Below are 13,270 nucleotides of genomic sequence, written 5' to 3' on the forward strand. Positions count from 1 at the left end.
CCCATAATGCAAAGCATGAATAAAGAGGTTTTTTGTGGCTTTTTTTTTTTTTTTGTAATAGAGGAAAAATTGTGATTTAAGTATCCGTCAATAGGGGGGTAATAGGGAAATTAACTATTGGTGTATTAATACCAAAACATGCTATACCGAAGTATGAAGAATGAAAGTTCATCATGTCATATTGCTAAGTGGAAAACACTTAAGGAGCCAAAATGCTTACCAATAAGTACAACTATGCTGCTGTAGACATACATATAAATGCAACAAAATTTGTATGAAACACATTTCTAGAGACATTTTGATGTTTATAAATGTATAGAAAAATGTATATGTGACAAAACTGATTGGAGTTTGCCGGGTGGAGTAGAACATTTGGAACTTTGTATAATGTTTGGATATCTTACAACTACAGTAAGTGATTCGTGTCTTTCTTATATAATTAAAAATTTAAAAGATCAGATCAGCCGTTTAAAAATTTCTTTTAAAATAAAAAACAAAAAAATGATTCAACCTTGAAATGCATTAGTTAAAGCCCACAGTATTGGGTTAAAATCAGACGAAATACTGAAGCTGTCTTAAAAATGAAAAGTAATGCTTAAAAAAAAAAAAAAAGCCTCATTCGCGTTCCAGAGATGACGGTGATCCCGCAGGATGAACGGAACCTCTGCGCCCAACAGCACAGCAGCGGGCCCCATCCACCCGTGACCTTCTGGAAAAGGAGAGCTACCTGCCACTCGCTTCCAGGTAAGCCGCTGTTCTCAAAGGAAACTGCAGGACACGGAGAGGAAGCGTCCGTGGACACCCTGGGCCGGGCTTCCCCGGAGCCCAGGCAGCTCCCAGGACTGGCACCTCCCGTTCCTCTCGCAGGCCACAAACGGAGGCCCCGCGAGGCGCTGTCCCGGGGCTCCCGGAGGTCCTGAAGGGGCTGGTGGACCTGGCTCGCGCGTCAGGGACAAAGGGACAGGCCTCCGCCAGCAAACGGGCCGCCGGCGATCCGCAATGACCCAGCTCCGGCAGAGAGCCCCATCCGGACCGCGGGAGGGATCCGGGGGCGGGGCGGGGCCAAGATGGCGCGGGGGCGGGGCCTTGTGGAGGCGGGTATGAGGCGGGGCCTGGTAGGCCGGCGCGGGCCTGGGGGCGGGGCCGGGGCGGGGTCAGGCGGCGCGCGCACCTCTGGCCTCTGCGGCGGCGCGGCGAAAATGGCGGCCTCCGGCTGGGCGCGCGCGGCCCTGGTCCTCCTCTGCGCCTCCGACCTGCTGCTGCCGCCGCTGCCGCCCAGAGCCTCCGCTGCCGAGGGCGCAGCCGGGACGCCCGGCGAGGTCAGCCAGCCTCCGCGGAAGAAGAAGAAGGACATTCGCGACTACAACGATGCGGACATGGCTCGCCTTCTGGAACAGTGGGAGGTCCGCGCGCGCGCACATCCTCGTGCTTCTCTGCGTCCCGGGCCGGGTCTCTGACTCTCGGCGCCCTCCGCACCCCCTCCCGGGTGTCTCCCGGCGCCCTGACGGCCTCTGCCCAGGCCAGGCGTCCTTGCTGGCTGCCGCGCTCGAACCGCCGCCGACCCCCGCCCCATCCTCCGCCCAGGGCGCTCTTGCACCGCTTTCTGGGCCACGCCGGTCCCGGGCGGCCGCTCACGCCTCTGCCCTTCTGTATCTTCGGTGCCTGGGCCGCCCGTGCGGGGCCCCCAGTGGTCAGTGGGCCCGGCACGTGGGGAAGGAGACCTTTCTACTCTGCTCAGGAATGGGGGTGGGAGGGTGAGGGTCATCTTTTTAAGAAGGTCATCTCAGCTTTAATCCGATCTTCTAGATCAGTAGGATTTCAGGCTTCTCGTTTTGCTGTATTCTTTGCCGAGAGTTTTGTAATTTGGGGGGTGGCTTCATTTTGGGGGTGAGGGTGGAAGCAGAGGCAGGTGGCTCTCAGGAAATTCACATTTCTTTTAAAGGAGCAGAAACTTGTTTTCGTGAGAGTGAGTTTTTTGGTTCGTTACTTGAATGCACTGGAGTGTGTAATCTTTTTAGAGAAGCAGTCCTATTGTCCTGGCTGATTTGCATAGCTGGTGGAGTGGAGTCAGAAACGTGGGTTCTACTCACTGTGTAATCTTGGGCAAGTCCTGCTTCCTCTCTAGGCCTCAGGTTCCTTATCTGCAGAATGAGGTTTTACTCCTTCCCATGCTGATGTCTTTATTTTGTGGGTATCTAGTGTGCATGGTCGTGTCTGATAGAGGCTTTCAGAGTTTAAAATACCATCTGATGAATGGACTAGAAGAAAGCAGACTCCTACTTCCACATTTTTCTGCAGCTGATGGCGAGATTGGGGTGGATTTGAGTGTGTGTCCTGCTGATGAAGAGGGAACTCTGTGCGGCAGTTCCTTCCCCCCTTTACTGTCTCCCTTTCTGTCTCCCATCTCTTTATGGACTGGAGTAAATGAAGGTTTTGATCCCCCAAAGTAAGAACACTACCTCTTGAGGAAATCCTACCCTGGAAATACTACGTATTAGTATTAGTGAGCTAGACAGAGGTGGTGCTGTGGAGATGAGCAGTCCCACCATCAGGAATAGTAGGAGACAGGACGAGTAACCCTAATACAAAGTAGGAATTGCTGAGTTCTGTAAAAAGGAAGAAAGTGTCATGGGACTTTCAAAAGGTGGAAATGGTATTTTAGATACCTTAAGGGGTATGTGGGAGCGGGGCTGCAGGAGCTGAGGGTGGGGCACATGGGAATGGGGCAGAATGGTGCAAATGGTAATTGCCCAGGCTTTGGAATCAGACTGCCTGGTCTCAGACCACTTGTGAATTTGGGCTGCTGAAAATCCTGTCTGTACTTTAGTTTCCTTATCTGCAAAATAGAGGTGTTAGTAGTACCCACCCCAGAGTACTTGGAGGATCAGCTTTAAGAAAGCCTGAAAAGAACTTAGGATAGCAAAACTCCAGTTGAAAGCTGTGCGAATATGAATCAGGTAGGTTAGCTGGAGAAGGCTAGGTCTGAAGTTAAGGGTGGGAACATTCATGGGGACCAGGTCAGGCTGGACCTTGAATGCTCTGGGGTCTGATGAGTTCGCAAAGCTGCATGACCCACATGCTACGACACTGGAATGCTTACATGTGACCATCCCTCCCTTTGGATGGCAATGTGCATTCACTCTCGTGTTCCCTCTGTATGCGGACATAGTTCTATAGCTGAGAGCGTAACATCAATGTAATTTTCTGCTGTTCGTTTTTTCACTTGATACAGTGAGCATTTTCCTGGGGTTACTGCACAGTGGTCATAATACTCTTGAAAGGCTCCAGAGTATGCCCTGGAGTGTATGTATCAGCTGTTGGAGGTTTTTGAATAGGGGATATCATGATGAGAAAAATGGATTGGTTGGCGAAGGTTAGGATGGATGGTCAGGGAGAGAATCTGAAGGCAGAAACGACTTCCTCGTTAATATTTACTGAGTTTTCATTAGCTAACAGGGCAACTCTGAGCACGTTCAGTCATCTAATGCTTTTACCCTGTTTTTAGATGATAACATGGAAGCCCAGAGAGGTAAAGTAACGTGCCCAAGGTCAAACAGCAAGTGAGCTGAATTTCAGACTGTCATTGGACTTGCAGGCCTGTTCTTTTAACCATTTTACTACAGTGCCATACACACTGGTGAACAGAAGTGCAAAAGAAAGGTAATGAGGAGGGCCTGGATTAAGCCAGAAGCTGCAGGATCCGAGTGGACGGGAGAAACGTGAGAGATTGTATGCTCAGCTTGGTGGCTGGTGGATTGTGTGACCAGACAGGAGACAGCATGATGTGCTGAAAGGACGGGTTTGCTTGGTAACTGTGACCCTCATTTTCCTTAACCGTAAAGCCAGAAACATCCCCCTTCACAGGGCGCCATGCAGACCAGGTGAGCTAATGTTTGCAGACACTCCACAAACGTGAGCCCCCCCGCCCACCCCGTGGCTTTGATTTTTCTTCCCCCAGTGGTGATCTCTAAATCCATCCCCCAACTCCTTCCTACTAGTGTGAGAATTGGTGTCCCATGAAGGGGCCTGCCCCACGTGTGTGGGGTGGGGATGGGGAAAGGAAACTCTTTCTGCTGTGTTAGACTTAATGCTGAGTCCCAACTGGTGTAGGAAAACCAAAGGCCGTTCTTTGATGACACCTTAACAGCGGGGGCAGGTGTGGGGCAGATTCTGGAGCCAGAAATGTGGGTGTGCTCTTCAGCGTCACCCCTGCTGGCGTGTGACTTTGAGTGAGCTGTTTGTCTTCTCTGAGCCTCACTCACCCCATGTTCGGTGGAGGCCTTGTAAGGCCGTCCTGAAGGCTGGGCACTGACTGCTCTGTACATGCTAGCTAGTGTTATCGTCAGGGACCACGGGAGCGAGAAAAGGATCTGAAGAAAGGGGAGTTCAGCTTTGTGACTGCTGGATCTGACTCAGCCGTGGAGAAGTGGGGAAGCCTCTTGAAAATGCCTAGAGGCAGGGCTGGGCTAGGTCTGGGGAGTGCCTGGGGCTAGGGGCTTGATTGTGGTAGGGAAGCCGTGGTACTAGGTACTGCTGGACTGGTGGCTGCATTGGGGTACTATTATACCCCCGCTTTTTGTAACTGAAACACACATAAACCTATAAGATGGAAATTAAAGTTGCTTGAAACAGTCCTTACCCTTGCTGTATGCACTAGACTTCTGATTATTTAGTTTTCATTAAATGCCACCTGTGACCTCCTGAGTTAATTTCATGACCTCTTGAGGTGTTTTAAGGAGACCATAACCGATGTTACGGAGAAGTAGAGTAGAATGAAGACAGAAACAGCCCATAAATTTGGCAGCCAGGCGGTCCTGTGTGATTTTGACGGTGTGGTTTCTGTAGTTGGTTGGAGGTGTGATTACTGGGGCCAGCACAGGCTGCTTGGTGCTTACTGTCTTTATGTCATCAAATCCCCAAACCCTCGGAGGGAGATGCCCTCCCCCTCTCCCCATTATAGGTGAAGAAAGGGATTTTCCAAGCTGCCCAGGATCCTGTGATGGGACAGCAGGTGCCTCTGACTGCAGATGGCCATCAGCTCACAAAGCAGAAGAGAGAGAAAGGGGTCAGTTGGGAGGGTCGCAGAGTTGAGGAGAAGCTTGGTATGTCATTTGTAGTCACACTGCTGGGGCTCTGGGGGTCACCTAGCTCTGCCTTTGTTTTATAGTTGAGGAGGCAGGCCCAGGGGAGTAAGGAGTCCTCTCGCAGGTGACCCGGGTGGTAGGTGGAGCTAACACTAGGTCTCAAGTCTGGAATAAACGGGGATCGCCTCCAAGCACTACTGTAGACGTCTCTTGGGCTCATCTTTTATTAAAAATATTTTAAAAGTACATTATTGTTGATGTCCTTGGTGATTTGTCAAGAGGACCGCGAAGAGTGATATAGGAGCTTTGTTTCATTTTAGGTTGGTCAGTTTTCTGGTTTTTTCGATAACAGCTTTATCGAGAGAGAATTCACTTGCCATACAATTCACCATTTAAAGTGCACATTTCAATGGTGTGTTTAGAAGGTCGTGCAGCCATCACCACTCTCAATTTTAGAACGTTGCTATCACCCCAAAAATAAAATCTCGTTTCACTCCCCCTCCCCCACTTCTCCCAACCCTCCAGCCAGCCCCAGGCAGCCACTAATCTCTGTTCTGTTCTGGGCATCTCACCAGTGGCTTCATACACCGTGCTCTTCTGTGTGTGGCTTCTGTCACTTAGCATAGTGTTTTTAGGGGCCACCTACCAGTACTTCATTTCTTTTTGTGACTGGAGTTATTAGTCTTTTCTCCAAGGAACTCTGGTTTTTAAATATCTTTATTTATCGATCTATTTACTTGCCTGCCTACCTATGGGAAGTCGTGATGCCTCCCAGTTCCAGCCTAACACCACAGGGTGTATTCTTCCCCTTCCACGGTTAGAACTCCCTTCCCCAAAGTGAAGAACAGGGCTGTCATTATCCTTAATATATTTACTCATTCTCGGAAGCCTGGAATTCATGGATCTGGTTTGAGAATTGCTAGTTCACACCACTGCGAAAACCAAGCCTACTAACTAGAACTGAGTATTTGCTTACAGTTCTTATTTAGTTAACGTTGATATACGTGAAATGCAGATTTTAAGTGTAGAGTGCTATGAATTTTGACAAATGGCTATGTCTGTATCGTCCACGCCACCATCAAGATAGAGAATATTCCCATGACCTCAGAAAGTTCCCTTGTGTCCCTTCTCAGTCAGCCCCACCTCATTCCGCCTCCCAGGGGCCGCCACTGTTCCTGATTTCTGTCATCCTAGGTTAATTGTGTTTGATCCTGAACTTTAAATCACAGGCTTATAGTATGTATGAGTTTTGTGCCCGGCTTCCGTCACTCAGTCTTGTCTTTTTGAGGTTTGGGACACGTCTTCATTGCTGTGTCGCAGCTCATGGTAGGACCGAACCAGAGTGTGGCCATTTTTACAGTCTACCGTGCTGGGTAGATTGTTCCAGAGGGAAGGAGCTGTTAAGCCATCACACGGGCTCTGGCGACCTGGAGTGATGGGTGCTAAGTCCTGCTGGAGACTTGGGCTTTGCCTAGAGGTAGAGGAGGGAAGCTCCTGGGTCTCCTTTTTCCTGGGAGAACTTCGGTCGTCGGCCTGCACCTGCCGGCTGGCAAGCACCTTCTGGTGACACACGTGCTCTGTGCTCTCTTCTCGTAGAAGGACGACGACATAGAGGAAGGCGATCTCCCGGAGCACAAAAGACCCTCGGCGCCTATCGACTTCTCGCAGATAGACCCTGGCAGGCCCGAGAGCATCCTGAAGATGACCAAGAAGGGGAAGACGCTCATGATGTTTGTCACGGTGTCCGGAAACCCCACGGAAAAGCAGACAGAGGAGATCACCAGCCTCTGGCAGGGCAGTCTTTTCAATGCCAACTACGATGTTCAGAGGTAAAGCCCCAGCAGGCCGGCTGAGGACATCACAGGCTGTGCTGGGCCTTCTCCTGTGGCCACAGCCGCGTGTCCTTTCTGGCAGTCCTTGCCTCGGGCCCTCGGCCTTTCCTGTCTCAGGTTTCTTTTTTTTTTTTTTTTTAAGATTTTATTTATTTATTTGACAGAGAGAGAGACAGCCAGCGAGAGAGGGAACACAAGCAGGGGGAGTGGGAGAGGAAGAAGCAGGCTCATAGCAGAGGAGCCTGATGTGGGGCTCGATCCCATAACTCCGGGATCACGCCCTGAGCCGAAGGCAGACGCTTAACCTCTGTGCCACCCAGGTGCCCCTCAGCTTTCTTCTTAATGTCTATTTCTCCCTCTTCTTAATCTCTATTTCTTCTTTCTTTTAGGAAGAGCATTTATTATTGGTCATAGCCAGCAAGCTTTTTTTTTAATATCTCATTTGATGCTCAAGTTTTATTTATCTTTGTATCTTCAGCTTTTTGCTGTCGGAGTATAGCGGACACGATGTTACATGAGTTTCAGGTGCGCAGCATGGCGGTTCATCAGCTGCGTGCTCTGCTCCCCGAGGGTGTGGCTCCCGGCTGTCACCATACCTCGGTGTGACAGTGCCACTGACCACAGGCCCTGTGCTGTGCCTTTCGTCCCCGTGATGGTGGCTTTAATTGTTCCTTTATCTGAGTGAGATGGGACAGGTTAGCCTGTGCAAGCAAATGAGCCCCAGCTTGACTGTGTGTCCCCCTGGGGGGTCCCTCTCTGTGGGGCAGCATTCACACTCAGGGTTGGAGCCAACTGCTGAGTTAAGGTGAAAGGGTGGGGTTCTCGTAGCTCAGCACGGCCCTCAGATGCAATGCTAAGGAATTTTCTTTTTTCTCCTCCATAACGGTCTTGAAATTCAAGGTCTTCAAATGTCCTAGTTGAGGAAATACAGAGTAACGAAAAAATATGAAGGAACACTTAGGGAGTGTCTGCGATGGTGTGATGCTTTCATTAGCTTGACCAGACGCGTAGGGCAACAGGGGAATAATCAGAGCCCCGCTGCCCTCCGAGGGGTGGGGTGTGGCCCTCAGGGACAAGGCCTTTGTGCCCCTGGCCGCACCGGTGGGCTTCCTAGGCCTCACTCTGCTCCTCTTCGCCCCTTGGAACCTGCTCAGTGCTGGCGTACATGTTAACCTCTGCACTTGGGACCTCCGCCCAGTGGCCGAGTGTTTCTTTGACCCTTCACGGGCCCCTTACAGTGACCCGGCCTAAGCCCGTGGTTTTCAGCCTTTGTCAGCAGAAGGCTCTTGGCAGAAGAAACCTCCACCAGGCACCTCAGAATGCAGAACAGATTCAAGTGGAAGCCGCCTCCCGCCGCATGGCGGCGGTGCCCCAGGCCCCTGGCCAACGCTGTCTCTTGGCGCAGGCTTCCACACCGACACAGCCCAGCTCTGTGTCTCTGGGATTTGAGCTGAGGCGTGAAATTGTTTTTGAACATTAATGTCAGTAGCTACTAGACCTTGAAAACTACGTTTTTTTGTTCTGTGTCATGTTGAATTTGGGAGGCATTTTTCCTGGTCACAAGCCACAGAGAGGCTCTGACCTATTAGTGCTTTGCTAGTGTGTTCTGACCATATGATCGCGTGTCTCTGTCAAGGTTCATCGTGGGATCGGACCGTGCAATCTTCATGCTTCGTGATGGGAGCTACGCCTGGGAGATCAAGGACTTTTTGGTCAGCCAAGACAGGTGTGCCGATGTAACCCTGGAGGGGCAGGTGTACCCCGGCAGAGGGGGGGGAAGCAAAGAGAAAAATAAAACAAAGCAAGAGAAGGGCAAGAAGCAGCAGGAGGGGGACCCGAAGTCTCGGGCTGCCAAGGCTACAAAGGAAGACAATCGAGCTGGGAGTAAGAGGGAGGAGCTGTGAGTGGCCACCACGGCCCCTTCGGAGGAGCCCCCGGGCGGGGCAGGCGCGGGCACCACTCGCCGAGGACACCCTGCTTTCTTCTGGAGAGGCTCTGCTGTAGGATCAGTTTGGGGCCCACGTGGAGGTACTGTCTCAGAGGCTTCAAGTAAGAGGACAGAGGTCTTGTGATTCACATTGGACAGTGACCCATTCGCGTTTACTATAAAATCACTGTAAGTGGAAACCCGACTATTGCTTTTGCCTTCTGTCTGGGGGCGTCACTGACTCCGTGGCCCCACTCCCCTCGCCGCGCCGGCCCTGACCCAGGGGCTCGTGTCCGTGCTTCCTTCCTTTCTGTTAACTGAAGGACCACTGCGTTCTGGTCAGACAGAAATGGACTTGGCGGGACCGGGCTCTTCGGGCTGCACTCGTGGTTTTTGGGACTGTGATATTAAGCGCTCTGTGGGAGCCCTGCGTGGCGCTCTGGGGTCTGAATGTGCGATCAGGACGCCGGGATGTCTGACCCCTCACATCGGTGCAGAGAAAATCTTGTAGCTTGGAGCTCCTGAGCCTTCACTTTGAATCCTCATAGGGGTTCTCGGTACTGTCTGGGTTTATGCGGTCTGTACGGGTCAGGAGTTGTCTGTCCTGTCCTCATGCGGGCGGCCATGCCGGAGTCGAGCGTGCCACGTCATGTGACAATGCTGAAGGGTGGGGATCAGGAGTCAGCACGTGGGACAGAAGACTCAGTGACCTCATTCATTCCTGAACATTTTTCTTTGACGAAGTGCCTAAATTTGGGGTGTTCTGTATGGTACTAACATGACACTGTCTGTCGGGTAGTGTTCATTCGTCAGGCCTACTCTGCTAAGACTGACAGAATTTATATGCAGGTGTCATTTTTAAGAACTAAAATTATTTGTACAAAACTTCCATTGTGATTTTAACATTAAAAATAGCACATGTACGTGGTTCCAAATGTTACAGCCGAAGAAAGGTACAAAGTGACAAGTCTGTGCCTACCCCTGCCACTGCCTCCTCCCAGGGGAAGCTCCTGTTCATTTGTTTCCAAGAAAAAAAAAGTTCACTTAGCATCTTCTGGTGACGTGTTTCTTCCAGCCTCTGTGTCCCCTTATTTGGCAACTCTTCCGAGTTGTCTTGGATGAAGCCTGCCGTCTCCGTCCTCGGGTCTGTGCTGCGGGCAGTTGTTCACCCTGCTGTCCGCCGCCTCCAGCTGCCCTCACTGCCGGCCCAAAGGCCTCAGGCCCCGTTGGAGCTAATCCCGGGGTCTGTGTGCTTGAGCCACCTCAGGCGGAGGGGTGTCTTGTGTCTCCTACACCTCAAGCGGGGGCACGTGAGGCCGGAGCTGTGCCACCCAGCCCGTCCTGATGAGCTCCTGAATCCAGCGCCGGGTGCCCTTTACCTCGGGCATGTGCTGGCTTTGTCTGGCTGATACAGAGCCACTGTTCTGGTTGGATCAGTGCTTTACCGAACTCGGGGAGTGTACCCTTCCCCCTGCCCTGTACCTTGTGTTCCCACGTCATCTTTTCACGTCAGGATGTCCTAACCTCACTGCTTCCCGTGCAGCGTGCGGCCATGTCAGCCAGGGTTTAGAGAGTCTGTTAGCGTGCTGGGCACTGTTGGGTGCCAGGGACAGTCTAGGGAGAGCCCCTGCTGTCCTGAAACTTAATGACGCAGTGAGGGAAGACAAATACTCATCACGCACAAAACAGCAACTGTTAGGTGAAAGAGGTGCACGGTGCCAGGAGGTAGGGGTGGTGGCCGGGAGCCTCAGGATGGTCAGAGAGGCCCTTCCTGAGGCAGGAGGCAGAGGAACTGTCTGTGCAAAGGCCCTGTGGTTAGAAGGGGCAGAGGAGGGATGGCGGGAAGCCAACAAGGGGTCGGGGGGCATAGTGCAACACGCTCCTGAGGAGGGAAGAGGTACACCGGGTCTGGCAGGAATTTGGGATGCCCTGAAGGAGTTTGAGCTGCGATGGGGTGAGCATGAGAGCATCCCGTTTGTACTAGGCTGCACTGAAGAACTAATTGCGAGGGGCTCCCGGTGGGTGGGAGGGGCAAGTTGGGAGAGTATCTCAGCCCAGGCCACAGCTGCAGGTGGCTCCGATGAGCAGCGCGGTGGTGGGGGGGACCCACAGTTGACCTGCACACTGCCTGCTGGCAGACCCTTGGCTTCTCAGGATTTTTCCTTAGTACATGAAGCTGCCAGAGTATTTTGGTAAACTCCTGTTTATATCTGAAGGGCAAATTCCTAGCAGTGGAATTGCTAGAACAAACGAAATGTAACATTTTGGGCTACGTTGCCAAACTGCCCTCCCCAGCGGTTTTGTTCACTTGCACCTTGGCCAGCCGCGGATCTCCGATCCTTGCCGGTGTCAGAGATGGGGACCCTGCAGGTGCATCGGCCGCCCCGCAGCCACCGTGCTGGCGCAGCCCCCGGGAGCTAGAGATGCCCGGCAGCCACGCTGTGCCAGCCCCCCAGCGCTGACAGGTGAGCTGGGGAACCTCTGCACGCTTCCGGCCCTAGCCTCTGGCCGTCCCTGGCTCCCTGGACGCCCCGCCACTGGATCTGCAGACTGGCCAACGAGAGAGATATGTTGAAGAGAGTTGGGGGGGTAGATACGTGTAGTATCCCTGCAGACATGAGTTTAGTTTTGCTTGCTCACGTTGGTGCTAATGTCTCGATCTAATACGCTTGCGTGGTAGATTTTGACGATCGCTGATGAGACACGAGAACTTCATTAGATAGACCGTCTTCCTCCCTCTGTCCTCACGCGCTCTGGTTTTTGATGGTTATTCTCTGGTTTTTAGTACTTCTGCTGCTTTCCTTTACGTACAATGTTAAACCTCTTGCTTTTTTAATTACCAGCTTCAGTAGCATGTATGATCCCCTAATTAAGGCAGGGAGCTGGCGGACTTTCTCCTACTCCCCAACTCTTGTTGACTGTGTTACGTGTACTGGTCTGAGACCGGCCACTCTCTCTCCTTAGTCATGACTGCTTTTTGTCTCAGCTTCCTGGGGAGCCTTCCTCAATGCGAACATTCAGTAATTTTGCTAGGAAGTCTTCGTGTTGATTTTCCTTTTTTTTTTTTTTTTTTTTAAACTGTCGTAAAAGATGGTATATTATTTTCCATTGCAGATTCAGGGATTTTTTTTTTTCTTTTCCTTATCATTTTGGAAACATTTTCCTTTTACTTTTGTGTTGGGGTTTTGGGCACCCATTTTTTTCTTAGTTCTGATGTGAGGTTTTTTTTTTTTTTTTTTTAATTTCATTCTGTTTTTAATCTCAGCTGTTTTTATTAAAATTCAAGTTTTTATTAAATTTTATGAACTCAGAAAGTCCAAATGGAGAATCTCTTCCTTGGGTTATATTTTTTTCCCCCAGAATGGAATATTTCTCAGTATTTATCAGTGTATTTATTCTTTTGTTGTTGTTTTGTAATTGCCAAATGTCTGGGTGGCTGCCAGATCATTGTTTTTCCCTCTTGTTCTTGCTCAGTGGACACAACGTTGCCCAGACCTTGGCCTGCAGCAGCTGTTTTAGGTGAATTCTGACTCCCCTTGTTCCTTATCTGAGTGTTGTTTTGTTTCGCTGGAGTTATGATCCCTCAGCTTTTCTTTAGCTACGCGGGATGCCCCCCCCCGCCCCCCGGCAGGGCCATGTGCGGTCTGGCGTGACAGGTAGGCTGTGGGCTCCTGCGGTTTCTCCCCAGCGTCCTGGACGCCCCTCCCCACGGTGGCAGGAGGGGGTGAGCGCCATGCCTGGAAGGCCTTTTGTCGCGTCTTTGGAGAGTTTCTCACACTAGCCATGGACTTTGGCCCATCGGCTCCCCTCCGAGAAGGTCTGGCTGGAGTGTTCTTGGCTTCACTCCTCTGAAAACCAGATCCTCTCCTGCGCCCTGCAGAATGTGGGGTGCTGCCATGGGCCAGGGCAGGAGGAGGGTGCGGGGAGGGAGGCGCTCGCTGTGGGCACGTGGTGGAAGGGTGTCACAAAGCCCAGCCACCAGCATCAGTCATATTTTAATGCTCTCTATAAAAAATACAGTTAATGTTTTAAAAAACCTGATGACAGTTAACCGCGTTAGAGGCGGAATCGGACAGAGTGGGGACAAGGGTGGACGGTGAGGCCACGCTGGACAAGCTGGGGTCGAGCCGTCGCTCTTAAACCAGCAGACTCTTGTTAGCACGTCCTCTGTTTTCAAAGTTCATGTTCCCTGACTTCCTGGGTTCTTGCTTGCAGAGGAAGAACTGAAATCCTTATTTTTACTAAGATAATATGACAGCGATGTTAAGAGATCTCTATAAAAGGAAGAAATTCATCCACCAACACACCGCCAGAGCTCTTGAAGCTCCTGTCATTTGACCACGTGTCCTTCAGAGCGTGATCTTGGCACTTTCTGTACTGGCAGACAGACCATTCCTTCTTCAGCTCTTCCCACTTAGCTTTCTATT

The 13,270-nt window shown here is 51.3% G+C and overlaps 1 protein-coding gene across 1 annotated transcript; it reads left to right on the forward strand.

Moving 5' to 3' along the window:
- Nucleotides 1–1,154: 1,154 nt before the first annotated feature.
- Nucleotides 1,155–9,893, forward strand: MESD (mesoderm development LRP chaperone). Its single transcript, XM_026510585.4, has 3 exons — nucleotides 1,155–1,403; nucleotides 6,681–6,913; nucleotides 8,553–9,893. Exons 1-3 carry the CDS (start codon nucleotides 1,200–1,202, stop codon nucleotides 8,818–8,820), a joined length of 705 nt encoding a protein of 234 aa, XP_026366370.2. The 5' UTR covers nucleotides 1,155–1,199; the 3' UTR covers nucleotides 8,821–9,893.
- The last annotated feature ends 3,377 nt before the right edge of the window (nucleotides 9,894–13,270 follow it).

Source organism: Ursus arctos, unplaced genomic scaffold (genome assembly GCF_023065955.2).
Source record: "Ursus arctos isolate Adak ecotype North America unplaced genomic scaffold, UrsArc2.0 scaffold_28, whole genome shotgun sequence".
Lineage (NCBI taxonomy): Eukaryota > Metazoa > Chordata > Mammalia > Carnivora > Ursidae > Ursus > Ursus arctos.